Source organism: Canis aureus, chromosome 5 (assembly GCF_053574225.1).
Source record: "Canis aureus isolate CA01 chromosome 5, VMU_Caureus_v.1.0, whole genome shotgun sequence".
Lineage (NCBI taxonomy): Eukaryota > Metazoa > Chordata > Mammalia > Carnivora > Canidae > Canis > Canis aureus.
Window position 1 is genome coordinate 81,597,278 of NC_135615.1, and position 27,688 is coordinate 81,624,965.

The window sequence follows — 27,688 nt, forward strand, 5'->3', positions numbered from 1 at the left end:
GGGCTGCAGCTCTCCCAGCATCTGGGCAGTTACTACCCCTGTCGTCAGGAGCCTCTAGAGGCCAGGTGGGCAGCCAGGCAAAGCCTGGGGCCATTTCTGAACCTCCAGGCAGGGGCCACGGAGGAAACCCCGTGAGGATCCGTGAAGTGTCCTCCCCTTGGCGATTTGCTTTTTCAAAGCCGTGTTTGCTTGGTGACTACCTTTAGGAAGGTCTCAAAATAAATAAATAAATAGGAGAGAACATTTTTTCCCCCTTTCTCTTGTATAACAAAGAGAAGGACGATGATCTGAATCGATTCTTCTCCCCGAGGACTCCAGAGTGGAAAATCACCACCCAGGGAAAGAGCTGGAACTGAAGCAAACAGAGATCTGCAAGGGAGGGTGCAGCTGGGAGCACAGAGCACTGGACTACGAGTCCGAGGCTGCCGGCGTCTCACAGCGTAGCCCTGGACAAGTCCTGCTCCCAATCTCCGCTTCTGTGAAACCAAGAGCAGGAGAGTCCCTGAGGACTCCTGCCACGATCCGTGCTCTGCAGGGAGCTCATGTCCCATGACTGTTTGCCCAGAAGGGAACTCAGAAGTGACATTTATTCAAGCCAGGTGTGGCGAGACTCACCTGGCAGCCCTGGCCCAGCCCGAGAGGCCGAGGCTCCGAGCACACAGTCGCTGTCCCTCCCGCCCCGTCACTGGACACACCCAGCCCCGACAGGAGGCGGCGGAGAAGCGAACACAGGTGCGTATTTGGTGTGTCCTTCTACCAGCCTCTCCTATTCCCCACGATGCTCCTACATGGGTATTACTCCCATTGTACAGACAGAGAAACTGAGGCTCAGAGAGGTTGCCAGGCGGCCCAAAGCCACCCAGCTAGTGCCGGGCTGAGTGGGGATTCGAACCTCCAGAGCTCACACCCTGGTGCCGCCAGGAGATGGTATTTGAGGGGGCTGGGGCTGCTCCAGGGTGAGTCCTAGGACAGGTAAGGGAGCTGCGGAGCGGTGGGCAGCGGGTTCAGGGCAGAGGCAGGCCCCTCTCCCTGAAACACTCTCTGAGCTACCCCCCCAGCGGGCTGCTGAAGACGACATGGTGCGGCACCAGCCCTCTGGGCCACTGGTCACCACCTCAGCACTGCCTCGGCACCAGCCAGACACCCAACCCGGCTTCCAGGGCTCACAGAGAGCAGGCGGGCAGGGACGGGCCAGGCTGCCGAGATCCCGACCCTGAGTGGGCAACGGGGTTCTCCAGGAGGGTGGCCTGAGAGAAACAAGAGCACCAGACCTGGAGGGCAGTGGTGCGCTTGCTCACGGCCCACTCCCCTTCCCACCCTCCTGCCCCTGCCAGTAGCTTCCTCCCACCCCTTCCCACCCCTCCCCTCTCTCTGAGCTCTCCCCCCAGGCCTCTTCCCATGGGTGGTGTCTCAGCACCCTGGGCATTCCTCTCTGGGCCACTCTCCTGCATCTGCATCCCCCACTAGGCCCAGTTTCTGGCTAGCTTCCTTCCGGGCCCACCCCGGAGGGCTCTAACCCCTGGGGGATCAGACTCCCCCGCACAGGTGCAGGGCTGCTGATTCATTTCAGGTCCCTGGGCAGGGAGGAGAGGCCGACCCCCGACCTCGGGCCCAGCAGAAACCCTCCAGGGCCCACCCATTCCGGATGGCCCCCCCAGGGGCCCAGGGCGGCAAGCTGCATCTCTGAGCTCTCCAGCTGGGTGACACCCACCTGAGAATCAGGCCCCCTGGGTCTGCACACCAGGAAGAGAAAGGGAGACTCAAACGCCCCTCCTCCTGCCATGGTGGCCAGGATTTAAAGCCAGGACCCCAGGGCCTAGATCCACCACTAAGGATTCCCTTAGAGGAGGACTCTCTAAGCACCCAGGTCCCCAAAGCCAGGCAGCAAGCAGCACTGAGCAAAACCCTGAAAGGCCTCTGCTTTAACGGCCCCCAAACCCAAACCCAGCTGTGCAGCCAACCCCCGCCCCGACACTCACTCCCCCCCTCCGAGCTGGCTTGGGAGGCCACAGGAGGGAACGGCTGCTGGATCCTTAGGCGAAGTCTGAGCAGTCCTGGGCCCAGCACCACCCTCCCGACACCTCCTGACCAGCGTCCCCTCTTTCGCCAACCACCAAAGCAAAGGAACAAGTCTCACTTACTCTGTCTGGGGTGGTGAGGCTGCTGGGTCTGGGTCTGTGGGAAGAGAGCAGAGGAGAGCCTGTCAGGCCTGAGGCTGGTCCCTACGGACTCAGTCCATCCCCGCCCCCTTTCCCAGCCTCCCCGGGGTGCCAGAGACGGAGCCTGGCCAACCTGGGTGCCTGCTGGCTTCCTGCCTCCCTTCCCCCACCCACCGCACTGTCATTAAGCTCCCTACCTGTCCTACCTGTACCAGCCCGCTCCCACCTCCATGGCCCACATCCCAGCTCCGATCAGAACAGCCGCCCTGCCAGCTCTGGGCCTGCCTCCCACCCCCAGCTCCTCAAGGAGAGCCCCTAGTCCCCAAGCCTGCAGGAAGTTCCTGCTAGTCCAGTCCCCAGTCTCTCCCAGATGACACAATACAAGAGCCCAGAAGCTGCCATTTAACACGGCCTTATCAGGGCCCTCCCACCCCTCCGGGAGGTGGCTCCCCTGGCTGTGTGACTCCCTGGGAGAAGCTGCTGGGGAAGAGGGGCTTCGGAGACACGAGCCCTGGGCAGCAACTGTATCCAAGCAGGACCCGGAGCCAACCACTTCCACGACCCCATGTCAAAGTGCGCCAGATGCTGCAGGAATGCTCGGAATCTCCAGTTCCCAGGGGAAGCAACTGGAATGCAACTTCTCAATGGTTTTTCTCTTCCTGCTTCTGGGGACAGTGGAGGGTCTGGGAGGCATCCCTGGGAGCCTAGAGCCCCAGAGGCCGGGGGAGTGGGAGGACCCAAGGCTCCCAAAAACACCTTACCAGTGGTGCGGGCGGAGTCCAAGTGGATCAGTGGGGCATCCTCGATGTCCTTCTCTGGGGCAAGGCCTGGGACACCCAGGCCGGCGCTGGTGTCCTCGTCATCATCACTGTCGTCAAACTCAAAAGCCTCTCCAGGGTCGTCCTCTGCCTCGGGGGAGGGGCCGGGGCCTCCGGGAACCAGCTGATCTTCTGGAAGGGAGGAGGAGTTAGTGGACTCAGGGCCTGGGGTTTGGTCAAGGGAAAAGGCTACCGGCTACCACGGGGGAGCTGCTGCGGGCCTGAGTGAGGGCACGAGGGCAGTTCCCAGGGACTCAGTAAACCCCTGCCCAGGCCAGCTGGTCCCCCTGGGCTCCCAAGGTGACCCATCATCGGTGAGGGCTCCAGGCAGGTAGGCAGTGGACAGAGGGGAGGGAGCAAGGCTAAAGGGCGAGCCAGCGTGCATCTGCACCCGGACCTACACCTTTCATGTTCTTGTTTCCCATTTCCCCGTTTTGTAAGAAAGGGGGCTTTTTATTTTTTATTTGTTTATTTTTTAAAAGACTTTATTTATTCATGAGAGACAGAGACAGAGAGGCAGGGACACAGGCAGAGGAAGCAGGCTCCATGCAGGGAGCCCGAGGCGGGACTCGATCCCAGGACCCCGGGATCACGGCCTGAGCTGAAGGCAGATGCTCAACTGCTGAGCCACCCAGGTGCCCTGCAAGGGGGCCTTTAAAATGCACGTGCATGTGGTTCATGTGTGGTTCAGTACGTGTGTGCCTGTGTGCTTTCACCACGTGCAAGCGAGCACACCCCCGTCCTGCACACCGCACGCAGCTGCCTGCAAGTATCTGGAGCCCGAAGGGAAGCAGCGTACGGGGACCAGGGTGAGGAGCCTGCAACCCCAGGCCCCCGTGGGGCCACGTCCTCCTGCCATCCAGCAAAGCTCAACTGAAGCAGAGCTTCCCGCCCCCCCGCACGCTCCCTCTTAGCCCGTGTTTTCTCCATCCATCCACTCCCGTTTAACCTGCAAAGATGTGTTTTGTGCTCCTTTGTATTCCCCAGCCGATCTCAGATCCCTAAGAGTCCTCTTAACTGTCCCCTTTAAGGGGACAGAGGGTGGCCTGGCCCGGGGTAGAAGCTCAGCAAATTCTGTTAAACAAGAAAAGGAACGGGTTCTCTCTCCTAAAGAGCTTAACAGGCCCTCAACCTTTCCACCCGCCCCACCAAGCTTAGGTCCCCAGTTTTCTTCCAGGGAGGACTCCCTTCCTCGAACCTGGGGCTGGACGGACCACCAGAGGCTCGGTATGTCATCCCCCTACTTCAAGCAAACCTGCTCCAAAATCAAAGGGCAATGTGGTCTGGTTTTAAAAGTCTGCAAAGCTGGGGCATCTGGTGGCTCAGTCAGTTAAGCACCTGCCTTCTGCTCAGGTCACGATCCAGGGGTCCTGGGTCCGGGGATCAAGCCAGCGTCGGGCTCCCTGCTCAGCCAGGAGTCTGCTTCTCCCTCTCCCTCTGCTCCTCCCCCTGCTTGTGTGCACGTGCTCGCTTGCTGTCTCTCTCTCAAATAAATAAATAAAATCTTGGGGGGAGAAAAAAGTCTGCAAAGCGGACTAACCCTCCAGTCCTGCTGTAGCTCACACCACACAAGGGAGAGCACGAGCTCTGGTCCTGCCTGGGACCCAGACCGGCTGTGTGGTTCCCAGCAAGTCTCTTCACCTCTTGGAATTTGGTTTCTCCCTCCGTAAACAGGAGAATAAAAACAGCACCCACCCCATTAGGCCGAGGTGAGTGTGAACTAAGAAGTAGGTCAGGGTTTCCTGCCTCGCCACTATCAACTGGCTCTGGCTCCCCGGGGTCTTCATGCTGGGGCCACTGCAGGACCTGCAGCAGCATCCCTGGCCTCTACCAGTTAGAAACGAATATTACCCTGCAGTTGCGACACCAACAATGTCTCCAGACATTGCTAAATGTTCCCTGGGGGACAAAATCACCCCTAGTTGGGAACTGCCAGGGTAATACTTGGCCTAGTGTGTGGACACATTACACAACAGCACCTGTCGTAAGTACGGCCCCTCCCAGCCTGAGATCCTTGAAGACAGGATTGCCCAGCCCGTATTTGTGGACTCAGCCCCAACAGGTGCTCAGAGGTGAAAGGATGAGTAGGCAGGCAGGAAGGTGGATGGAGCAGAGAGACGGCTCTATGGAGCAGCACAGGGGCTGACGAGCGTATCCAACTCCAGCAGTCTCTTGACGACTAGAAAAATCCAGTCCCTCTCCTACAGTGACCTGGGAGTTTGCAGAGCAGAACATTCCAGGTGCCAATGTACCAAATCCCAAATCCACAGAGCCCCTTCCTCCGGGGCTGGGGTGCAGCTGAAGCCCAGAGCTCAGCCTCCCTCCCCACCAAATGGAGGCCCCAGAGGTAGGGACCCACCTCTCCTCCTGGGAGCCTTGGGGACAGCTTGGGTCAACATGGGCAGGAGTAGACCCCTCTGGGCTATGATGTGGCCCGTGGCACAAGCTCCTTCTCCTGGTTGAGAGCCTGGCTGGCGCAGCTCCTGGTGTAAAGCCTCTCGACCACCCCCACTGGACACGACGAGGCCACAGAGGTTCGAGCAGCAAAGCGAAGGACCCACCATCATGCGGCTGGTAAGCGGGGAGCCGGATCTGAACCTGTTCCATCTTAGTCCCCTCCTACATTCTCCACTGAGCCCTGCTGCCTTCTGGAAGTTCACTGAGCCGTTGGACACTGGGCCTTGACATGATGAATTAACAAAGGAAGTCCAGGGGTTGAGTTGGAAGCTGGATCGATGGTTTTCAAATGACAGTTCTCAACCCGCTGCTGGGTCACAAAATCAATTAGGGGATTCCCCAGGCAGTATTCTGCTTCTTTATGAACTGCTTGAGATATTTTTAAATATTTTATCATAATATTAATAAAGTCACATTCGGTATGACTGCTGCCATGGCTCTGACAGTTCTGTTTGCTTGCTGACACAGGTGTACACACACACAGGTGGTACAGAGTCTTCTACTGCTCTCCCCTCGCTCACCACTGCAGCCACACGGGGCTCTGTGCTGCACCATGAATGTGCCCGACGTGCTCTTGCCTCGGGACCTTGGCACCTTCCATCCTGGGGTCCAGAATGTTCTTCCCCAGGTATCTTCTCCCGCTCTCGCCTCCTTCAGGTCCTTACTCTAGGCCATCTCCAAAACCGCCCACAGAGACACCCTGGGACTCCCTGATGACCCTGCCTGCCTTACTTTTCTCTATGGCCCTCATCAGCAGTGATGTCCGATGCTTTGATTTTACTGTGTCCTAACCAGAACGTAAGCTCATGAGCTCATCATAAAATAAATAAAAATAAATAAAAAATAAAAGTTTAAAAATACTGGGGTGCCTGGGTGGCTCGGTCAGTTGAGCATCTGAAACTCTTGGTTTCGACTCAGGTCACGATCTTGGAGTTGTGGGATGGAACCCCTGTGTTGGGCTCCATGTTCAGCAGGGCATCTGCTTGAGATTCTCTCTCCTACTCCCTCTCTCCCTCCCCCACCTCAAATAAATAAATATTTAAAAAAATAAATAAGTAAAATAAAAGTTTTAAATGCTGGGATAAATGACTTCAAAGCCCCCCCCCACTATTTGAGGGCGACCAGATACAGCCCCACCCTGACCCCCGGACTCAGTGCCTGTGGCCCCTCCCACTTGAATCCACCTGAGAGGCAGTGGGGATACTGTGCACGTGGCTGGTACTGAGTGATGACTAGGGTGTCACAGTCAGACCCCCGGGCTCCAACCACAACTCTCCTCGATGTTGACTGCATGAATGGGGGGGGGGGCTCACTATACCCCCCAGGCTGCAGCTCCCTGACCTATGACAAGGACAAGAACAGCGAGCAGCTTTCGGGCCATCGGGCAGGACGGGACACTGGACGGGAGGGCGGAATGAACCTGCCCGTGTGAAGCTGCCTGGTGTGAGGGCACGTGCTCACTGCTGATACTGGTCCTGCTTATCGTCAGGGCCATTGCATCATGACCATTATCTCCATCATGATTATGATGATTATGATTATTGCCTTGAGTCAGAGCTCAGCCCCAGGCCCTGGGGGAGATGTGTGCAGGCCTTTCCAGTCACAGGCCAGGCCCGTGGAGCAACCGGCCACAGGCCCTGTGCAGGGACACCAATCAGTACGGTCACGCCTGCATGCAGGGGACTGTTCCCAGCAGCTCCCGGGCCGGGAGGTTCAAAGAGGAATAAGACGCGCCCGCTCAGTGTCAAGGAGCTCACTGCACACAAGAGGTGAGCACAGATCCCCAGGGCCCGAGCCAGCGCCCAGGGACAGCAAGGGGCTCACGCTGGCCAGACACTGGCGTGGCTTCAGGCACGGGCCACCCCTGCACAGAGCCTCGCAGGATGAGTGGGGCTAGTGTCCCAGGCTGTGGCCGTAGCAGGAGTGGAAACGAACAGCATGAGACCCAGTGGACCCCAAGATGTGAGCAAGGGGGACGGAACTAGAGGACCGTGAAGAGGTGTTTGGGGGAATTTGAATTTTATAATTAACACAACAGGAAGCTGGGGATCCCTGGGTGGCTCAGCGGTTTAGCACCTGCCTTTGTGTCTATCGGCCCTTTGGCCCAGGGCATGATCCTGGAGTCCCGGGATCGAGTCCCATGTCAGGCTCCCTGCATGGACCCTGCCTCTCCCTCTGCCTGTGTCTCTGCCTCTCTCTCTGTGTCTCTCATGAATAAATAAATAAAATCTTTAAAAAAAAAAAAAAAAGACAACAGGAAGCTCTCAAAGAATCAGCAAACAGCAAAGAGCCTGTTTCAACCATATGACACTGGCTGGCAATATGGGGTATACCTGGGACAGTAAATGTCTGTCAAACGTTTGGTGAAAGGAACTGAATTGATTCAATCATAAAATCATTTTGTTCATATTTTCTGGTGAATAGGAGAAGGTGCAAAATGCCCCCAGCAGCAGAAGCCAGAGCAGGGAGCATCCAGGGGCCCAAGCCACCGTCAGGCCTCAGGAGATGCCCTGTCCCCAGAGCCCCACTCCACTGCTCCTGAGACCCAGGCAGCCAGACGTGGCTCCTTATCAGAAGGACAAATCAGGAGGCCCCTCCCGGAAATGAGCCCTTCCCCCATCTGGGCAGGTGGCATGACCGGAGCCGGCCCCTGCTGCCTGTGACGTTCCTGGACACACCCCAGCCCTGGGAGAGCCAGCCCCAGCAAGCCCGGGAGGCAGGAGACCCAAGCAGCCACCGTGTGCCACGAGGTGGACTCGCTGTGCTGGTCTCCCACCCTTCGGAGGAGAACACGAAGGCTCGGGGAGGAAGGGACCCCTCCCTGGTCCCTGGCGGTCCACCTCGCAAGGGGATAATAGTTTCCGTTCATTGAGCAACTGATCACCCGACGCCAGGGCTCTCCGTATATTTAAACCTGGCAACAGCACCAGAGCAGGTGTCGTTACTGTCCTCACGTGTACGGTGATGAGGCGGAGCCACAGAGACACCAAGTGGCTCAACTCAGCGCACAGTGTCGGTGGCAGGGTAGGGTTGGCGAAGAAGACCTCACATGGGACCTCTCTGCCACCGGCCTCTCCCAGAGGAAGATACAAAGACAGGCAGCTGGGCCCAGTGGGTGAAGGGTGTCCAGCTCCTCGGGGGGGGTGGGGCCTGGACTCCACCTGCAGTGTCCGAGGCCCCACTGCTAGGGTTGCCAGGTAAACTGCTGGATGGTGAATTGAATTTCAGATTAACAACAATAATGTTTCCACACATGTGTCTATGGGCCCAAGGCCCTTCCCCTCCACCTCCAGGGTCACCGCCCTCAATCCATGAGCTTCACCCCCAAGCACATCACACTCCTGTTGTCAGGTGGACAGTGTCTTAAAAGTTTAAAATCTCAAAAAAAAAAAAGTCTAAAATCTCCAGGGGATCTTAGGTGAAGAATCACCCCTCGTCTGGAGCCTACTCTGTTGAGAAGCAGATTATGACTTCCATGTTGCAGACCAGGAAACTGAAGCAGAGGGGTGCAGTCACTTGCCCCAGGGCACACTGCTAACCCCCAGCAGAGCAGGATTCTCACCCAGGGTCAGCCTGCTCCAAAGCTAGCATCCCTCCGCCAGCCCCGAGGCCCGTTCCGAGGAGGGACGAGCAGGAAGCCTGGGGTACGGTACCTATGGCAGCCTGTGGCGGAGGGTTGGAGGAAGCCATCAGACAAAGTCCAGCTCAGACCAGCACCGTCCCAGCCGCTCGCCTGTGAAAAAAAGGCCAAAAATCTAATTAGATGGGGTTCAAGGGCAAAGTCTCATCAAGCAGAAAGGGGTCACTGGCTTACCACCTGTGCACTCCAGCCCGCCAGCTCGCCTTCTCCTTCCCCAGCAGCTCCCAGAGCACAGGATGGTGCCAGAAAGGGCCCAGCCCCCACCCACCATAAATCATTAACCCAGAAAGGCAGCAGCTGCAGAGCTATCGCCCCATCTTCCCAGAAAAGCCAGGCCACCACAGACCTTCCTTCTGCTCAGTGCCCAGCGACCCTGGGGAGCCCGGCAGGTCCAGCTAGACAACCCCCCTTCATCCCTTCTGGCTTGCAGGTGAACCCCAGCCCCAGAGGCCAGGATCATGCTGGGGCTCCTGTGTTCCAGAAGCTGGATCACGCCTGAACTGTCATGGACGTGGCCGGACACCTCCTCCTCCAGGCCGCCCAGTGACCGCAGCTCCCTGGAGTCCGGCCCCTCGCACCAGCCCCGCCTGCGGCCCCGCTGAAGGCCATTCACTCTTTGTCTCTCCCTGTCCTGCCCCCACGGGGTTGGCCAGCTGGCGAGGGGCCACTGGCCTTGGCACATGGCCGTGAGGGAAGTAAAGGGATGCAGAGAGGCAGATGGCCAGACATAGGGAGAGAATCCCAAACGCTCGGAGCTCGGAGCACAGTTTTCCCTGGCCTCAAAGCGGGGGCTCCCTGGGCTTCCCAGGGCCTGCAGCCAACCTTGCCACAAGTCCAGGCGGTGAGGGACAGGGCTCTCCCCCCTCCATATTGGCACCCCCGATTCTGAGCTGGGGGCTGTCCTTCTAGACCTTTCTGTGGAGGGGAGAATCGATCCTGGAGGGAAGCACGAGCCCTACAGTCCAATCAGCCCCTGCCACCCGCTGGCTGCGTGCCTGCTTTCCTCTGCAATCCTAAAGCCTTTATTTTTTACTAAACGGCTTCCTCAATAAGCATAGAATGCATGTAAATGGCAATTAATTAATAACAGCAAACATTCCCATAGTGCCTACCATGTCTCAGATGCTATTCTAAGCACTCTACAAATATTAACAGATTTAATCCAACTATTAGAAATCAGACAAACTATTAGAAAACGAGGCCCAGAATGCGTAAGTTGCCCAAGATCACACATCTACTAAGGGTCTGAACCCAGGCCGTGGGCCCCGGAGGCCGTGCCCATTAGGTAACCACACTCCACTGCCTCTCAAAACCCAGACAACGTAAGGGTGCAGAGCAAAGTCTCCATCCCCCCAGTCCCACCCCAAACACCCCCATCCACCCCTATCCCCCGGGTCCCACCCCCACCCACCTCTATCCCCCTAGTCCACCCCCGTCCACATGTCTCCCCAGTCCCATCCCCAACATCCTCATCCACCCCTATCGCCCTAGTCCCACCCCCACCCACCTCCATCCCCCTAGTCCACCCCCACCCACCTCCATCCCCCCAGCCCACCCCCATCCACCCATCTCCCCAGTCCCACCCCCTCCCACCTCCGTCCCCTCAGCCCACCCCCGTCCACCTCTGTCCCCCCAGTCCCACCCCAAAGCAACTGCCTTCACTAGGTCCTTGGGATCCTTCTAAACGGCCCACGGGTGTGCTGCTTATCCCTGTGCCTGTACACGTGTCCTGTTTCACGTGGGGGGAAGCACACTGCACCACCTTTTTTTAAAGCTTAAGAACCCTGGTGACCTTTCACACCAGCACACAGACGTCAGCCTCACTTTTCTGAATGGCTGCGTCGTGTGGGGGTTGGGGGCAGGGGTGGAACATATACTCCCTACAGGGGACACTGAGGAGCTCCCGGGGTTTTGGCCTTATGAACGCAGCAGCAACTGACGTGCGGAGGGCCTCGAGCAAGTGCGTACGTGAGCCCGTAAGTGAGCCTAGAAGCCCAAGCCCTCTAGGAGCTGCTAGGAGGAAGCAACTAGCAACTAGCTTCTAGGAGGAAGGCAACTTTCACTCTCACTCGGTTGAATGCAAACTGCTCTCCCCAGGCGGTGGCTGTGCCCCGGAGCCCCGCACTCAAAGCCATCAAGACAGAAACGTTACTTCAGCAAAGGGCTTTGGGAAACAAACTAAAATGTTTGCAAATTCCCCTGCCAGTGGAAAGACCCAACAACAGCCCCACAGCCCTGAGGCAGGTGCCTCCTCCCTGGGGTTCACCCAGAACCCCTCAGGAAAGAGCAGGAACACTGACACCCCGTGTACAGGAGGGAAAGGAGAGGCGCTTAGCCCCAGGCCCTATGCAAACTGCTGCTCAAATACAATTTTTTGATGATGCAGAAACCTAGGATCCTTTCCGTCCAGGCCAGAAAGCTGTCCTCCCCTTTCTCCTCACCCAGCAGAGGTGATCCCTGCGCTCTGCTCCAAGCCCAAAGCTTGATCTGCATTAGTGCATTTACAGATGAGGAAACCAAGGCACAGAGAGGAGGAGAGATCTGCCCAGGCCACAGAGGCAAGGGGACAGGTGACAACACTAGGGCTCAGCCCCAAACCCCCCCTCTCCCTCCTCCAACCACAATGCCTTTCTCGACTTTGGGGCTGGAATCTGGGGGCATCTGCTACAGACTAATCTGGGGCAGTGAGGTCCCCAGGTAAGGACACGGACCCACAAGCCCCATGCACGCCCACAGCCCTGTGGCCACCATTTGTACACAGGTGCCCCTAGCCTCAGGAGGATGCAGGTGAGGGAGCAGGGGTGTCTCCCATTGCTGACACCAGAGACCTTCATGGGGCCACAGTTAGGAAAAGGTTCAGGCTACCTGACACCACCGGGGTCCCACCACTCGGTAGCTAGGACACCTTGGATGAGTTACTTAGCCCCCATCTCTGAGCCTCGGTGTACTCGTCTGCAAAATGGGGGCTAAAAAGTAGCACCTCCCCAGGTTATTAAGATAATTAAGAGTAAATATGGGTAAAGCTTGTGGAAGGGTCCCTGGGACCCACTGGTACGCGACTCATATTAACACAGCACAGGCTGCGGTGAGCACAGCTCTGCCTTGGGAGCTGGGGACTCGGGCTGGAGTCGCATCTCCACCAGGAGATGATGTGAGCCTGGTGAGTGTCCGCATCTGTACAAAGGGGGTCCCACTACCTGCCCCTCGGGGCTCCCAGCAGCATACCTGAGGCCAAGCACACAATGCCAGCAGGCTCACTCAGCGCCAAGATGCTCACCCTTGGAGCTGTCGCCACCAAGACGGGAGACGGCAAACCGTACCCTGTGTCTGGATTCCATACCCCAGGAGTGTAGGACCCCTGGGGGAGGCTCACTCTGGGGATCTGGAGAAAGTGGCCTGAGGCAGCCAGAGCCACCTGCAGGCTGGGCTCTGTCTCTCCTCCCCGTGTGACCGCAGGCCTGTCCTCAGCCTCTGAGAGCCTCAGGCTTCCCCTCTGTAAAATGGGCATGAAGCTCCCGTGCAGGCTATTTTCCAGGCTGCTACAGGCAAGGAGCCAGGTCGTTGGGAGTGAACGTGCTTAGGCAAACAGGTGGAGTCATTTGACTATTTCCCTTGTTTAATTTTTTTTTTAAGTCTTCCTTGAGTTGTACATGGTCTGGGAGCTCTTGAGGTGGGAGCCTGAGCCGGAAGAAAGGTGCTGTGATGTCCCTGAAGTGAGCCTCTCTCTGAATAGGGCTCCAGAACCTTCCTGCCATGACAGTCTCTGGCAAAAGAGGCCATCTGGCTGGTGAAGGCGAGCCAGGGGAAAACCAAAAGCAGCCCAGCAGAGTATAGGAGCGATTCGGATTGTGCTTGAGAACTGCACAGAGGCAGAGGCCCGAGAGGAAACCCATGTAGACAGTAACGCTGTTAGGCTCAGGTGAGCATTATAAGAAGGGACGACAAAAATAACCATTCCCGCTTTCTAAAAAAGAACATTGAGGCAAAAACATCATAGCGGGTCGGAACCAGGGAGCCTTTACACTAAACAGGGCACCGCTCCGGCTTTTCAGGGGTGGAAGCCGGGCCACGGAGGGAAGGGCCCGCGGCACTGCTGCGCTGCAGAGGCAGAGACGCGAGGGCAGCGGGTAAAGGACATGGGACGTGTTGCCAGATCTGAGTTCCAATCCCGATCCCACCATGTCCCCGGAGGAGCACAGCTGGTAACCTCACAAGCACCTGTCACCTGTCGCGCAGAGGTCCTGAGCCAGGGAGTGAGCTCCCGGGAAACACTGGCCGCCGCAATCGCTGGGACATTCGCTGGCCTGAGCTTGGGCGGCAGGGTCTTGGCGGACTGTGTTCTCTTGGGGGCCATCTCGTTGACAACGACAGCCAAGACTGGGCGGGCGGGCAGGCCCCCTGAACGGGGCTCTCTCCTGCCACGCTGTGCGGAATGGCTGGCGGGAGGCTGTGCCCTTCATGGGCCACCCTGGGGCAGCGGGAGATACAGAGGAGTTGGGAGGGGGGGCTCCCGCCAGGGCAGCAGGTGGGCCCAGCAGGGTAAGCTCAGGGACCCGACCACCCAGCTTGCTCAGAGCAGCCAGTGTGAGCGCCTCCCTCCCCCCTCGGCAGCCCTGCCACTAAAACAGGTGTCTCAGCGGCTCTAATTTAATCAAAGGGCTTACCCGGTGCCTCCTCCCTCTAGAGTTCAAGGTCCATCCAGAGGCCCAATAGGAAACCCTCCGCCTGCCTGGACCTGCCCCTCCTCACTAGCTCAGCCGACTCTGAGCCAACCCCCCACCCCAATCAAGAGAGAGGCCCCACCCCTCTTTCCTGGATGGGGCCTACAGAAATGTCCCCGGGAGGGCTCCTGACAGTCAGGGAGGCTGTAGAAGCAGGGCCAGCAGCTGGAGGACAGGAAGGGCTGGCCTCTGGGAGAGAGGCCCGTGGGAGAGGGGAGGGGAGGGGAGGGGAGGGGAGGCAGGGGTCCAGAGAGGCAGAAACCCAGTGACGGGCACTGATGGGATGAGCACTGGGTGTTATTCTATATGTTGGCAAATTGAACACCAATGAAAAATAAATTTATAAAAAAGAAAAAAAAAAAAGAAACCCAGTCCCAGAAGCTGGGGAAGCAGCAGATGTTGGCATCGCCGAGTCAGGCAGCCTTGTTACAGGAAAGGTGACAGCTGCCCAGCCTTGGTTGGAGGCAAACAAGTAGGTTCTGGCCCGCGCACCCACCTCAAGCCTGGAGGCACCCGTGTGTGTCTCCTCAAAGCGGGAAGAAATGTGTGGGACACCGGAGCAAGACGGGGTGCGTGGGCTGGTCAGGACCATGGCTCCTCCTGCAGCCGGGCCCTCCCAGAGGTTTCTGTGGCTTTTGGCCTTTTGTCAGGCGTACCCTTGGCTGACCCGCCCCCTGGCCCCCTGCTGCCACGGGGACCATTCCACAACACACACCCTCAGCCTCTTTGTCGCCTTCAGGACCCAAGCAAGGGCCTCGGTGACTCGCGCCTTCCCCCTCCACTGGCCTCTCCCGGGGCTCAGCAGTTCCCAGGCCCTGTCTGGTTGGAAACTCGGCTCCAGCCCTCAGGAAGGGTTTTCTGACCCATGACCTTGCCAACCTGTTTTATATTTCTTTTTTTTTCTGTTTATAGTTCTATAAAATAGAAATATTTTTATATTTCTGAGCCTTTTGCTCAGACTGTTTATTCCCTCTGAGTAGAACTCCCGCTCACAACCAGCAAGCAAACTCCTACTTAACCTTCAAAACCCAGATCTAGTCTCTCCTTCCCAGCCCCATCTCATGAAGCTTTAAAAGAAAAAATATATATATACACGCGTTCCAAGCCCACAATTCTGATGTTTCAGGGATGCAGCCAAGGAAAGTCATTTTCAAAGGGCACAGTGATTCTGGGACACGTACAGCCCCTCTTATAACGGCCCCCTCAGTGGATTGGGACTTCTTTTCATCTCCGCGTCCGGAGCACCAGCCCACACACAGGACAACAGCCGCTGAGTTAAGCCCAGAGGCTGAGAACCTTCACCTGCCTGGGACCTACCCTCTCTGGAACCCGTAAGGCTGGCGTGTCGCAGGGCCTGGAGCAGCTGTGGGTGCTTGGCTTCCTGCTGGGTGGAAAGAGGGGGGCGACCCAGGTGGAAACCTCAGCCCCCTCGGGATGCTCTGCTCTGCCCAGAGACCAGACCCCGGGGGGAGCGGCGGGGACGCAAGCTGTGGACCCTGGGCCTGGCGGGAAGGGGAATGCCCGCAGCTCCGCCCTCGGCGCCAGGCGCACCTGCTGGAGGCTCTGGACCCAATCCTGGAGGGACAGGCACCTCCTCCAAGGCACCACCGTGGATTTACAGCAAGCGACACACGTTCAGAATCCAGAGCCCTGGGGAGAGACACATGAGCCCCCCGGGAAGGACTCAGACGCCGAACGAAGCCCAGCTCTCGGGCCGCCACACCGCAGGAAGCCGCTCACCCTCTGCGCCTCTGGCCCCGACTGTCAAGTGCAGGTGTAAGTGAAATGACATCTGACAGCGCCGGTGGTTGCTGACACCTGCTAGTTCCCAGCCCAGAGGTCCTGCTGCTCTTCGAGGACAGACGGTCGTCCCGTTCTGCAGACCGCCCACCAGACTTAGCGGCCCTGTCCTTCGTGGCCCTCATCACCCCAGAGGTCACGAAATGATCGTCTTCAAATGACAGCTGACATCTCTGGATGCCACTCCGCAGCCGTGCACCGAGCATGCCGAGCAGTTTAGTTTTGTTCATTTAGTCCCCCTAACCGACGAGGTGGAGACTGAAGGACATGCCCACGCGGCCCCTGAGCTGAGCGGGGAGTCCCGGGCGGTGGGAGAGCCGGGAGAGCCAGGGCACGATCCGCAGCCCAGGGTCCCCGCGAGCAACAAGTGGTGGGTGAGCGCATGGTGAGTGGGGGAGCTTGTCCCCTGCCCTGCCCCAGCCTCCAAATGCCAGAGGGACAAGGAGGCCAGCTCTCTCACCCACTAGGCACCGGGCCACTCGATGGGCTTCCTGCAAGAAGGGGGAGGAGGGAGCTGAGAGGAGCACCCTCCAGCCTACAGGCAGGGGTGAGGCTTGGTCAAAGGCGAAGCCTCAGACAATGGAGGCTCTGTCCCAGCCCAGAGTAGGCGTCCCCGCCCCCTAACCCTCGTCTCCCATTGACTTCCTAGGCGTCCAGGCAGGACAGGTGGGGAGCAGCCCCCAGGAGGAGGCCTCCGGCCAGAAGAGCCCACCTGTGCGGCACCCCTCCGGCAGCGGTGGGGGGCGGGGGGGGCGGGAAACCAGCGCCAGCCTGGAGAAGCTGCCTAACCATGTGTACCAACAGGGCTGCCCCAGACCGGCCCCCGTCCCGCCCGTCCTCTCTGCAGTGACCCAGCCCAGGCAAGAGGCGCCAGGCTGAAGGGCCAGGTGCAGAGCCTCCTACTCTGGGCTGAGCTGTCCTGCCCTCACCCCTGGAGGGTCCTGGACCCTCCTCCACGTCCTGGGTGGTCCACGTGATGCGGCCCCGCGGCCCACAGCCAGGAGGCCGGAAGGGGGCAGCATCAACTTTGTGCCACCCCTTCACCCTCCTGAGCCTCAGTTTCCCCTGAAGCCCCCATCTCAGGCAACTTAGCGTCAGCGAGGCTCCGATCCGCTCATTCTAGCACCAGGGCATTTCCATGCCGGAACCAAACCTGAGCAGCCGGCTTCCTTCCCTCCCTGTCAGGAAGCTGGGGCTCAGACGGGCCAAGCTTTTGCCTCAAGTCCCCGGAAGCCCAAGGCAGGAGCAGGAAAGGAAGGCGTGTGTGGCTCCCTGCACCTCGACAGAGCTGCCGCAGGAGGGGGAGCACGGATCGCCCAGTCTGCAGCAAGGGCCCAGGCGGAGGCAGAGGGGCCAGAAGAGCCGGGCCTCCCAGGCACGGGCACCTCCCCGGGAAGGCGGAGAAGCCTGCAGGTGGAAGGGGGTAGGGGCGCAGGCAGGGGGCACATCCCAGCCACCCACCCACCCCAAGCACGCAGGTGAAGCCAAGGGCAGGGGCCGAGATCGCCAGGGTGGCTCCCGGCCACTCAGCAAGCTGACCTAAAGCCTCAGGAGAGGGGGAGCCGGGGCAGGACCCTTCACCCCCAAACGCCCAGGTATCAAGCTACTGCCGCAGGAGCACCCAAGGTCCCTGAGTGGCCCCCAGCTTCTCTGGGATCCCAAGTCAGGCCCACCTCCAGCAGCTTCCACGGCGATGGTGCTTGCCCGTGCTTGCTCCACTCGAGGAACATTTCTCCGCGCCCCGACTCCCTGCAGGGCCCCAGCTCGGGCCTGGGCACAAAGGAACAAGGGAGAGGCCCACGTTCCTGTCCTCGGGGGGCCCACACCAGTCCCGCACAGCAGGGGTGGCCCACGGGACTCGGCGGGAGCAGGGACGTGCTTTGCCTACCGGGCAGAGACCCCACAGGAGCCCAGTGGACTCTGGGCCCGCGTTCCATTCCAGATCAGAGCCTCGGGCAGGGTTTCTGGGGTCAAACCGTATTCCAATCCTGGCCTCACTACTTGCTAGAACTTGCTTCGCTGAGTCTGCACTGGAGGGAGGGAGGTATCTCGGGTTAGGATGAGGGATGAATAAGGCAATGAGCACTGCCTGGTAGGGGCAGGAACTCACCAGAAGGTGCGGCTCGTCACCATACAACAGGCAGCTGCAAGGAGGCAAAGCACTGTGCTCCCCAGATGTCACAGGGGCAGGCGACCTCCAGCCACGGCCCCCTCCACACTGCCATGCCCGGCTCTCGGCCCTGACCCTCCCACGGAGGTGCCAGGCTCCCGGCTGCACCCGGCAAGCACCCCTCTGTCGGGCCCTGCATGCTGCCCCCACCCCACCCCGGGCTGCGTGGACGGGCTTCCACAAGCAAAGATTTCGGGGTTCGGTTCAGGGAGATGGTTTCTGTTCCTGGATTCCAGCGGGGCCCCCTACGGGCCGTGTGCCTCCCACCCTTCCGTGGGGAGTGGCGCCGGCGGCTCCCCTGGCCTGTCCCACCCAGGGGCTCACGGCCCACATCTCTTCAGGCCACGCGCCTTCAGATGGGGAAACCCCTGCACCCTACACACACACACACACACACACACGGGCCCCACTTAGACCACAGAAAGGACCTGGGACTCGGAGCTGATGCCAGAATGCGAGAGACCCGGGGGCTGGGGAAGGAGGAGGATGTGAGGAGGGGGTCTCTCTGGAGGAAGCCAAGGGGCACGGCGGATCCCCACTCCTGGATCATTCCCAGCCGATATAAAGATCAAAACCCCAAAAACCTCACCAACCCCACATCAGCTCTAGCCACCACCAGATTCCCTGCTTCCCTTGGGCAAACGCTGCCCACACCCCAGTCCTGGACCCCCCCATTCTCTGCCGAACTATCAAGGCCGGGAGAGTCCACCCCCGCTGCTCCAAGATGCCAAAGCCCGTGGACGTGCCTGGGCCCCGTCTCCCTTCCCGCGGCCGTCTGTCTGCCCTCCGCCCTCCCGGAGGCTCCTACTCCCCCCTTCCCTCCCCCTGCCCTGCCAAACCACTGGGCCACTCCCGGCCTCGTGACTCTGGCCCACTGCAGCTGCCTCCCAGGTCCACACCTCGCCTGTCTGGACTCCTTCTCTACAGTGACACCTCCGCCCGACCTTCCCTTGAACTCCATCCAGGCTTCTCCCCACAGGCCTGCTCGGCACGTCCGCTCCGTGGTCTGCCGGGCATCCTGAAGTCAGCATCCACACCAAGTCCTGACTGCTCCCCGACTCCTCCCAACCTCCCAGCTCACCTGAGGGCAGCGCCAGCCTGCCAGGGGCTGGGGCTCAAGCCTCTGCCTCACTTTGACCCCTCAAACGCCCGCACATGCTCCTACCTCAGGCCCTTTGCACTTGCTGTTCCTCTGCCTGGAACGCTCATCCCCCAGACATACCCATAGACAGCTCTGTCACCCGCTTCAGGGCTCTGCTCAGAGAGGCCTTCCCCATCCATCCTCTGAAATAGCGCACATACATCCCCATCGCACTGCTGCCCCGTCTTCACAGCATGTGACACCTCTGGACACCTGGCTGTTTGAGTTGTTTCTACCAGTTTCCTCCTACCAGGATATGCACTCGACAAAGGCAGGAGCCTTAGCATTTTGTTCCCTGCTCCAACCACAGCCCGGGAACAGTGCCTGGCACACAGCACACCTCCACACACACCTGCTGAATGAATGAAGGGATCCCTGGTCCCACGCCGGCCCTGGGGGCAGTCCCAGCACCACCATCAGGGGCGGGGAGAAGGTGGCCGCGGCCGGCCGGTGGGGCCCCAACTCCCAGCACTGTGCCGCCTCCTCTCCAAAATCAGCCTGTGGCCAGGACAGCTCCTCCCAGGAGAGCTTCACAAACAGATCCACTGCCAAGCTGTGCAAGAGGCGGTTCCCCAAAACCAGTGTGGGACGAGGTCTGGGGCCAACACCGGGTGTGATCAGAAGAGGGGTGGGGCAGGGCTGGAGGAAGGACTTGGACTATTTTTAAAAACTCACTCCCAAAAAAAATCCACGTTCTGGTTCTGATGAGTCAGAAGCATGTGGCCAGGAGAGGGGACAGGACGCCAGGGCCGCAAGGGCCGCCCCCCTCGGCCGCTCTGGCGGGCAGGTGCACGCGCGGGCCTTCCCCACACAGGCAGGTGACAGGACCTGGCACACACTCAGCTTTCCAAGGAAGGGGCCGGCAGCTTCCAGCTGTGGCTGCAGAGAGCAAGGCCCAGCGCTGCTGCAGAGGCGGGCAGGCACGGAGAGCGCAGGAGGCCTCCCTTTCAGAGCCACTGGGGTCCAGTCTGGCCCCGGTCCCTTTCTTCAGGCCCAAGCTCTGTCTCTGTCAGGGACGGCACCGTCTGTTTCGTCCCACAAGAGAGGTCCAGGCAGGAAAAAAAACAAAACAAAAAAAAAAAAAACCTTTGCAAACTCAGAGCTAAAAATACTCAGCCCACCCAACGAAGGCAGGGCGAGCCGGCCAGGCAGTCGGAGCCCTCCTGAAACACGAGCCCTGCAGGCGTCCCAGGGGACCTGGAGGCCTCAGCCACGCGGCCCAGGATAGCGCTGGCGGCTGAGCTCTCAAAGCAGCCAGCACTTGGATCCAACCCCCCCAGCGAGCTGCCCCCCAGCTGCTCTCTCATCCCCCCAACCTGCAAGGGGGCTGCAGTAATTCGAGTCTTCCTGCCAGCCCCCAGGGGCGGCCCTTCCTGGGGGTGGGGGCGGGACCAGCCCCTCCTACAGGTGAGGAAACTGAGGCTCAGAGACAGACAGAGATGTGTGTGAGGTCCAGAAGCTCCACGATTAGACCCGAGGTGTGTGCGGACCTTCTCTCCGGAGGCAGCCTGGCCGCCGCCCCCAGCAGGCTGGTCTCTCACCCCAGGGAGAAGGGGTGCGGGAAGGGAGCAGAGAGACTGGGGGAGGCGTCAACCGTGAACCGGCCCTGTCCCGGGGTGGAGCCGGAGCCGGGACGCTGGCCCACAGGGGAGCTGGTTCCAAGCACCCGTTACCAGTGTGACCAGGACCCAGACAGGTGCTCACCCACGCAGGGATGGGTAACTCCGATGCGGCCCCCAGCCTGGCCCCACAGAGAATTCCCAAACTCCCTCCTCCCACTGCTCCCGCCCTTGACATTGGAGCCAGGCAGGGTGCCCCCGAGCTGCGAGCCCACCCGGCCTCCTTCGCGCTCCCAGGGAGGCAGCCACTTGCCCGGTGGGAAATGGGGGGACCCCGCGGTACTCAGGGCGGCCCTTGCTCTAAAGCACTCTCTGGCCCTGCAGTGGTGGGTGGGGGTCCTCATGGGGCCCCTTTTTGCCACCATCATGCCCCAGGCATTGTTTAGAGGAGAGGGACCTCTGGGATCAAGCCTGGCTGGGTCCCGACTCTCCATTTCCTCGCCGTGACAGCAAGATTGATTCCACTGCCTGGCCCCGGGTCCCCGCTGCTGCAGGAGGACCCAAGCATCCCCACCGCACGGGGCTGTTGTAAGGATCACGTGAGGTGGTGCACACAAAGCGCCCCGCTGAGAGGCTGGAACAGAGGAGGTGCTCGAGAACTGTCCGTTGAGCGAATTAATGCACAGCTACTCCCTTCAGCCCAGACAGCAGACCTGGCCAACAAGGGTGGTGCCGCCGTAGAGCTGGGGTGCAAGCAAGGCTCCGGGGGGCAGCCTCTCCCGCGGTGTCTGGCCCGGAGCCCTCACGGGGGGTGGGGGGGCAAAGGATGACCAGTGACTTGCTCTGGGGCAGCCAGCCTGAGGCTGACACTCAGCTCTGGAAGCTCCCCAAAGCCTCCACCGCCTCCTGCTGCTTTGAAAGTGAAGATTCCAGGAAACGGGGTGAAAGTCAGAAAAGGGGAAGGATCCCCAACCAGACAGCAATGCTAAGTTCCCTTAGTTGGTGCGAAACATGGAAACAACCGAAGTCCAGCGTGTGGTGCCAGGGAGGCGTGCCAATTCCCCGAATTCGTGTGGTCAAGCGGAGGCGGGGCCTCGGGCCGGCTGCAGCTGTACCGGCTGCAGCTGTACCGTTTCTGTAGAGCCCCCGGGCTGGAGATCTGGGGAGAGCTGCAAGCTTCAGGATGCTTCCATTCGCTTGCTGGATCTCAAATGTATTCTGCTAAATTCAGGGACAACGGTCCCTCTCCAGGCCAGGAACTTGCAGTGACGCCCAGCCTGCCCGGGGCTGTCACTCACACCGTATCAGGAGTATCCTCAAGTGACCGACGGAAAGGGAACAGGCCTGGGAAAATGGGATCCGGGGCCCTGTTTCCTGCTGGCGGCTGGAATACCACCAGGTGCTCACGGCTGGCCGGCGGGGGGCAGACGCACGCCGGGACACCGGGCCACTCCGTGCCAAGACTGAGCCTTTGCCAGGTCCATCCAAGGTCTGTCCCAGTGGCCTCGGGGCTGGTCAGAGGACAGGGACACCATCTCCTTCCAAATCGGGTGCAAACCAGGAAGTGAGTGATGGAGGTTGCACATCTACACATGTTCCGTCTGCGTTAGAACCGAGGTCCCCAGGCCCCGCTCCCTCACTCTGGGAGCCTTTCAGATCAACGGCATTCTAGGGGGAGGGGCGGGGGCCAGAAAAGCCAGTCTTCATCTCTCTCGATCCCTCTGCCATCCAAAAACAGCCCTTGGTCATTCCACAAATATTCACGAGCATTCTGTATGCCAGGCACCATGGAAAGTTCTGGAGATTTGCTGATGAGCAAGACAGGCTGGGTTCCCGCCCTCCTGCAAGGGGGCATACACTACACTATGCAAACCTGCACATCACCGCAAACCAGGTCATGCACCATGAGGTAAGGGGACGGCGAGCTTGACGGAAACTCCAGTGGACAGTCACCCATTCCGACTCTCGTCTCCCAGGACCCACGCTGGTCCCTGTACTCCACGTGCTCCTTTGATGACCTGCCCTCGGTCATAACCACAGAGCAGGGCACACAAAGGCCTGGCAATGACCAGGTCACTTCGGCCAGGGGCTCCGCCTCTAGGTGGCCTGGGCCAAAGCACAGCTGCTCCGGCCACCGAGGGCCTTCCCACCTTCCAGCGGATGTTTGCTCTTTGAGCCAAACCAGATCATTCGTGCATCCAAGGAATACAGGATGTTGTGGGCTCTTTTTTCCTCTTTTGCTTCTTTTTGTGGGGGAGGCAGTATTGGATTTCAAAATTTCCATCCCACCTTGAATCAGGCAGTTAGTTTGATCCATTTAAGGCCACGGTTCTCAACTGCGGGTGATTTGTCTCCTGCCCCTCCACCCCCCCCCACCCCCCCACCCCCGCTCCAGGGATTTTTGGCTAGAGACATTTCAGTTGTCACACTCAGCAGGGGAGGGGGGATGCTACTGGTGCCTGGTGGGTGGAGGCAGGATGCTGCCCAACCTCCTACAGGGCACAGGGCGACCCTACAACCCCGAATTACCTGGCTCTGCATCAATGGTGCCCAGGTGGAGGCCCCCGGTCGTAGGGCGTCTGGTCAAGTCCTTGGAGGATCTAGAGCGGATACTGGCCTGTTAACGCAGCCGTCAATAGTCGTGGGGACACGGAAACCAAAGCTGCTGCCACTGGTTTCCACGGCAGGTAACACCAGGCTACAAGTCTAAAGAAACTGCTTCGCTGGGGTTGCTTACTGGGTTCTGTGGCTCTCCCCCACCACCCGGCCGGGGGGTGCAGACACACCTGCTTCTCCATGTGCTGCCGCCACCCGGCCCAGCCTCTGCAACACGGAAGGTGGGGACAGAGGGCGAGGCAGGACCCTGACCTCGGCGAGCACAGACCACATCTGATGCCTCTCCCGCCCTGGGCACCCGGCACTGTGGCTGGCACCGAGCAGCTGTCTCTGCATTAATGAATTAGCAACCAGACTGTGAGCTCTCTGAGGCCAGGGGCTATGCCCCATCCCGAGGTGTCCCCGAGCCTAGTCTAGCGCATGGCTCAACCCTCAACACTTATTCGTGGGTCCCTGCCCCATGGAGCTCAGTCTGGCCGGCGAAGGAGGAAGGAACGGGTACCTACAATAGATACCAGCAGTGCTTCCGTGGGGGGCTCTGGGGGCTCTGGGAACTCCTGAGAGAGGCCTGAAGGTAGACGGGGGGGGGGGGGGGGGGGGGGGTTGGGGGGGGGGTCATCCATCAGTCAACACGCCTCAAACAGTGAACGGAAGCATGGGACACATGACAATGGACTCACCTGAGCAGGACAGAGGGAGGGAGGGAGGGAGGGAGGGAGGGAGGGAGGAAGGCAGGAAGGGAGCCTCCAGCGGGGTCAAGGGATTGCTCCTTCTCCCCAACGACCAGGCCCAGGCGCTCATGCACCCACGACCAGCAGCACTGCACAGACGGGGGTCAGGGCACAGGCACCGGGTGCAGACAAAAGGCAACCGCTCCTCGGGTTGTCCCGTGCCCCCAAGGAGTGCCAAAATCAGCATCCCCACACCTCCCATCTACTAACCGCACACTAAGTGCCCAGACCTATCCCAAGCCCTTCGCTCCTATCATTACTTAATCTTTACAACCACCCCCTGGAGAGACGAACCACGAGCATCCTCGTGTACAGGTCAGGAACCAGAGGCACAGAGGCGGTAAGAAGATTGCTCACGGTCACATGGTCAGCAGGCGGGAGGGCTGGGGTCCGAACCCAGGGGCTGTGCCTCGGAGCCCTACAACATCTGCTCCTTCACTGCTCAGCCACCAGCCAGTCAGCTGGGCCCCCCGGGGCTGCCTGGGGCAACAGCCGGGTGAGCAGAGGGGACCCCAAGGACCCTGGGGAGCCGGCGGGGCAGCACATCAGGAGGAGACCCTGGAGGCCAGCAGATTAAGTGCTCTGCCCCCAGCAGGACCCCAGCAAGCAGCTTCCTCTGTCCAGATCCCAAACCCGGGTTCCCGGAGCGGCTGGATGCAAACACGTTAAGTCTCACCGGGCATTCCCGTCTGGATCCACCCGGAAGCTGAGGGCAGGGACGTGTTCCTACGAACGCCTGGGTTCATCCAGACCAATCCAGCCACCACCCTGGAGATGGCGCCGGGGCTCAGGCAGCCTCCGATGCAGGCCCCGCTGGGCAGACCGGGGCGGGCAAGGCTGTGTGCCTGCTGCTGCCCGAGCCAAGGCTCTCCGACCCTGCCCCCTGGCCCGGGATGACCGTGACGTCAGACCATGCCTGGAAGGACCTGAGGACGGGCAGCAGCGATTCCCCTCCTGACCTGGCTCCTTGAAAGCGCCGGCCGGTCCAAGCAGAAACTCATGGCTGGGGTTACCCACGGGGACCCGCAGCACGAACCCACTACTGTCCCTGCATCAAGCGTTCTGTTCTCCCACACTCCGCCACTCTCAAGAGAGGGGTCTCTGCGAGGGTGAAAAGCAACCGCCAGCCGGCGCAGGAGTCCTTTCCCTGAGGACTCTGGCAAGTGGGTGACTCAGAGCATGGGCTTTGGAATCGGGCAGCCCGGACTCGGAATCCTGACCCATGTGTGACTTGACCTCCCTACACCGCGGTTTACTCATCTGCAAACTGGACGTCACGCCACTGCTGCGACCCAGTGAAGTAATACGCTCCTTCATTCGTTCAACCCATGCTCATGAGGCGCCTCCGTGAACCAAGCGCTGTTCCGAGTGTTTGGGATCCATCAGCGGACGAGCAAGGAAAAGCCCCCCTGCCCCTGGTGGGGCTCGCCGAGCCCAGCACTGGGCCTGGAACACAGTGGGTACCCCACCTGCTCGGGCCCCTACGCTGAGCTGAGTCACTGTCCACATCACACGCTCATCCCTGGGTCCTCCTTTGTCCCACATTACAAGGCCTAAAACCTGCCCTCGTTCTTCCCCTGGAGTCGCTCAGAATAAGGCCGGCACCCTCCCACATAGGACACCCTCCCACGTGCGCGATCCCTCCCCCACCCCCGCTAGGATGTGCCCCAGGTGCCACCGCTGAGCTAACCTCAACCAACACCTCTTGGGCGCCCACCGCGTGCTGGGGGCGGGCTGCCCTGGGACATCACCCAGGCTGCATTTCCTCCTGGCACAGTTCAGGGCACGCACGCGGGAACACGGCAGCCCCAGCAGACAACCGGGGACGCTGCTCGTGTGAGCAACATACACAAAATATCAACACTGCGTCTCTAGAAATAGCCTCCCCGCCCTCCTGCTGGCGAGCATGAGATCCACGTGGCAGTCATTCCCCGAGAGCCCGGCCTCGGCTCTCACTCACCACCATTTCTTAGCTTCATTCAAACCTGGAGCCCTGCGTGGTGATTCACGTGTCTCCAACGCTTCAAGACGCAGACCCAGGTCCCCATGTAAATCCTCCACTCGATCCTGAGGCCTCAAGCCAGAGGCCAGCGGCTGAGTCTGTTCACTGCTCTGCCTGACGTGGCTCGTGCCATCACCTGGCATCTGACAGGCCCTAGTAAGTGCGGGTTGGATTGAACTGAGTAAGCAAACTGAGGCTCAGAGAGGCAAAGTGACTCGCCCAAGGTCACACAGCTGGAGAGCAGGCCAGCCAGGTCTGTGCAGCTCTGAGGCCTGCACTCGGCCTCCCTCTGAACTCTCCCACATTTGGGCCCTTGCAGCCTGGCAGCTGTTAACGGAGCTGGGACAGCCTTCCCAAGGCAAAGTCACAGGCCCTCCCGGCCCCCAGAAAGGAGAAATAAGAGAGCCACACGCGACCTTATTAGGGAAAAGTGAAAGAAAGGAAAACGAAAAGTCTCCTGGCAGAGGAAGGACCAGTCTAGTGAATCACGTGACACAGAATATTCTGTTCAGAGCAGACTCCAGGGCAGGCCAGGGAGGCCAGGGAGCCCGACAGCCCCGGGGACCTGCCCCAGGGAGCTGAAGACGCAGCATCGGCATCGGGTGGGCCTTGGGCTGGGGTCAGCCTGGTGCTGCCACCAAGTCCCACCGACATGGAGCAAGTCATCTCCCCTCCCAGGGTTCTGGAGGGGTGAGTATGGGATACGTCAGTGGGCAAACAAGGAAAAGTCTCCTGGGGCGGCCTCCGCCTACTGGCTGGGGGCAGGGTGGGGGGAATGAATGCAAGCCAGCATCTCCCTCTCTCCCCAGCCAAGCTCAGCCCCACATCCCAGCCCCCGACACTGTGGACCTGATGCCCCTTTCTGCCCGCAGAACCACCCCGTGCTATTCCTGGCTGCTGGCCTCACGGGGGAGGCAGCCTCCGCTCACCCTGCAGACCTGCTGGTCACCATCAGCCTCTGAAGACAATCATGCAAGGGCCTTACTGAGCACCTACTACGTGCTCACTGTGCTAGGGGCTTTGCAAATGCTATCTCGCATCATCCTCACAATGGCCCTATGAAGTAGGACTTAGAATTCCTATGGCTCACAGGGAGCCATAGATGCAGGCAGACCAAGGCACCTGCCCAAGATCCCACAGCTAATAAGACACAGGATTCGAATTCAGGTTCTGGAGACCCAAATCCGTATCCTCCTTCTTGCTCGTGTGACAGCTCCAGGAGGACAGAAACTGTGGTTGGGCCCCGGGTGTCCCCGCAGTGCATCATACATGGTCTTCAAGAGAAGGCTTGGTTGGTTGCCTGGGGGGTTACTCTGAAACCCCAGCCCAGGCCCCAGGAGAGCCTCACAGGCTGCGAGCAGAGAAAGCTCCCTGGGTGCCCTCAGCATCACTGCACTCAGGTGTCCTGGGCTTGGTCCCTCCCACCGGGGACCCCAAACCATCTGTCCCTGCTTCGCAAACAGGGAATCTGAGGTGCAAGTTCAGGGGAGCCAGAGAGCAAATCTCAGCACCTGTAACACACCGGCATGCAGGCGTGATCCTAACAGCAGCCAGGGGACCACCGGGGGGAGAAACCAAGGGTGTGGGGCAGAGGCTCTGCAGGCAGACAACCCCAGGCCCATCCCATTAAGCTGTGTAAAGCTGAGCACCTGCCTGCCCTGTGCCTCCGTTTCCTCCTCACTGTAAAACAGGGCAGCCCCTGACCACTGGACAGCAATGGCCATTGAAGGCAGTCACCTGGCTTAGAGCAGTGCCCTCTCTCCCCCTGCAGGGTGCCCACTGCTCCTGGCCATCAGCGGGGGTGGGGGACTCAGGACCCCGCAGCCCCCCAAGCAGCCGGGCCCGAGAGGTTTACATTCAGACCTAGATTTGTA

The 27,688-nt window shown here is 59.9% G+C and overlaps 1 protein-coding gene across 15 annotated transcripts in view; it reads right to left on the reverse strand.

Moving 5' to 3' along the window:
- Positions 1–27,688, reverse strand: part of ARHGEF10L (Rho guanine nucleotide exchange factor 10 like) — a 158,738-nt gene that overhangs the window by 97,922 nt on the left and 33,128 nt on the right. For 7 of the 15 annotated variants that reach the window (XM_077899415.1, XM_077899426.1, XM_077899425.1 and 4 more), the window contains 3 exons: positions 9,088–9,167; positions 2,921–3,109; positions 2,142–2,175 (listed from right to left, as the gene is read on the reverse strand). In XM_077899415.1, the coding sequence (XP_077755541.1) occupies positions 2,142–2,175; positions 2,921–3,109; positions 9,088–9,124 (260 nt within the window). In that variant the 5' untranslated portion in view covers positions 9,125–9,167. Of the gene's footprint in view, positions 1–2,141; positions 2,176–2,920; positions 3,110–9,087; positions 9,168–9,420; positions 9,597–19,258; positions 19,405–27,688 lie in introns of those variants that run through there. The other 8 variants (XM_077899421.1, XM_077899420.1, XM_077899419.1 and 5 more) reach the window with 5 other exon arrangements.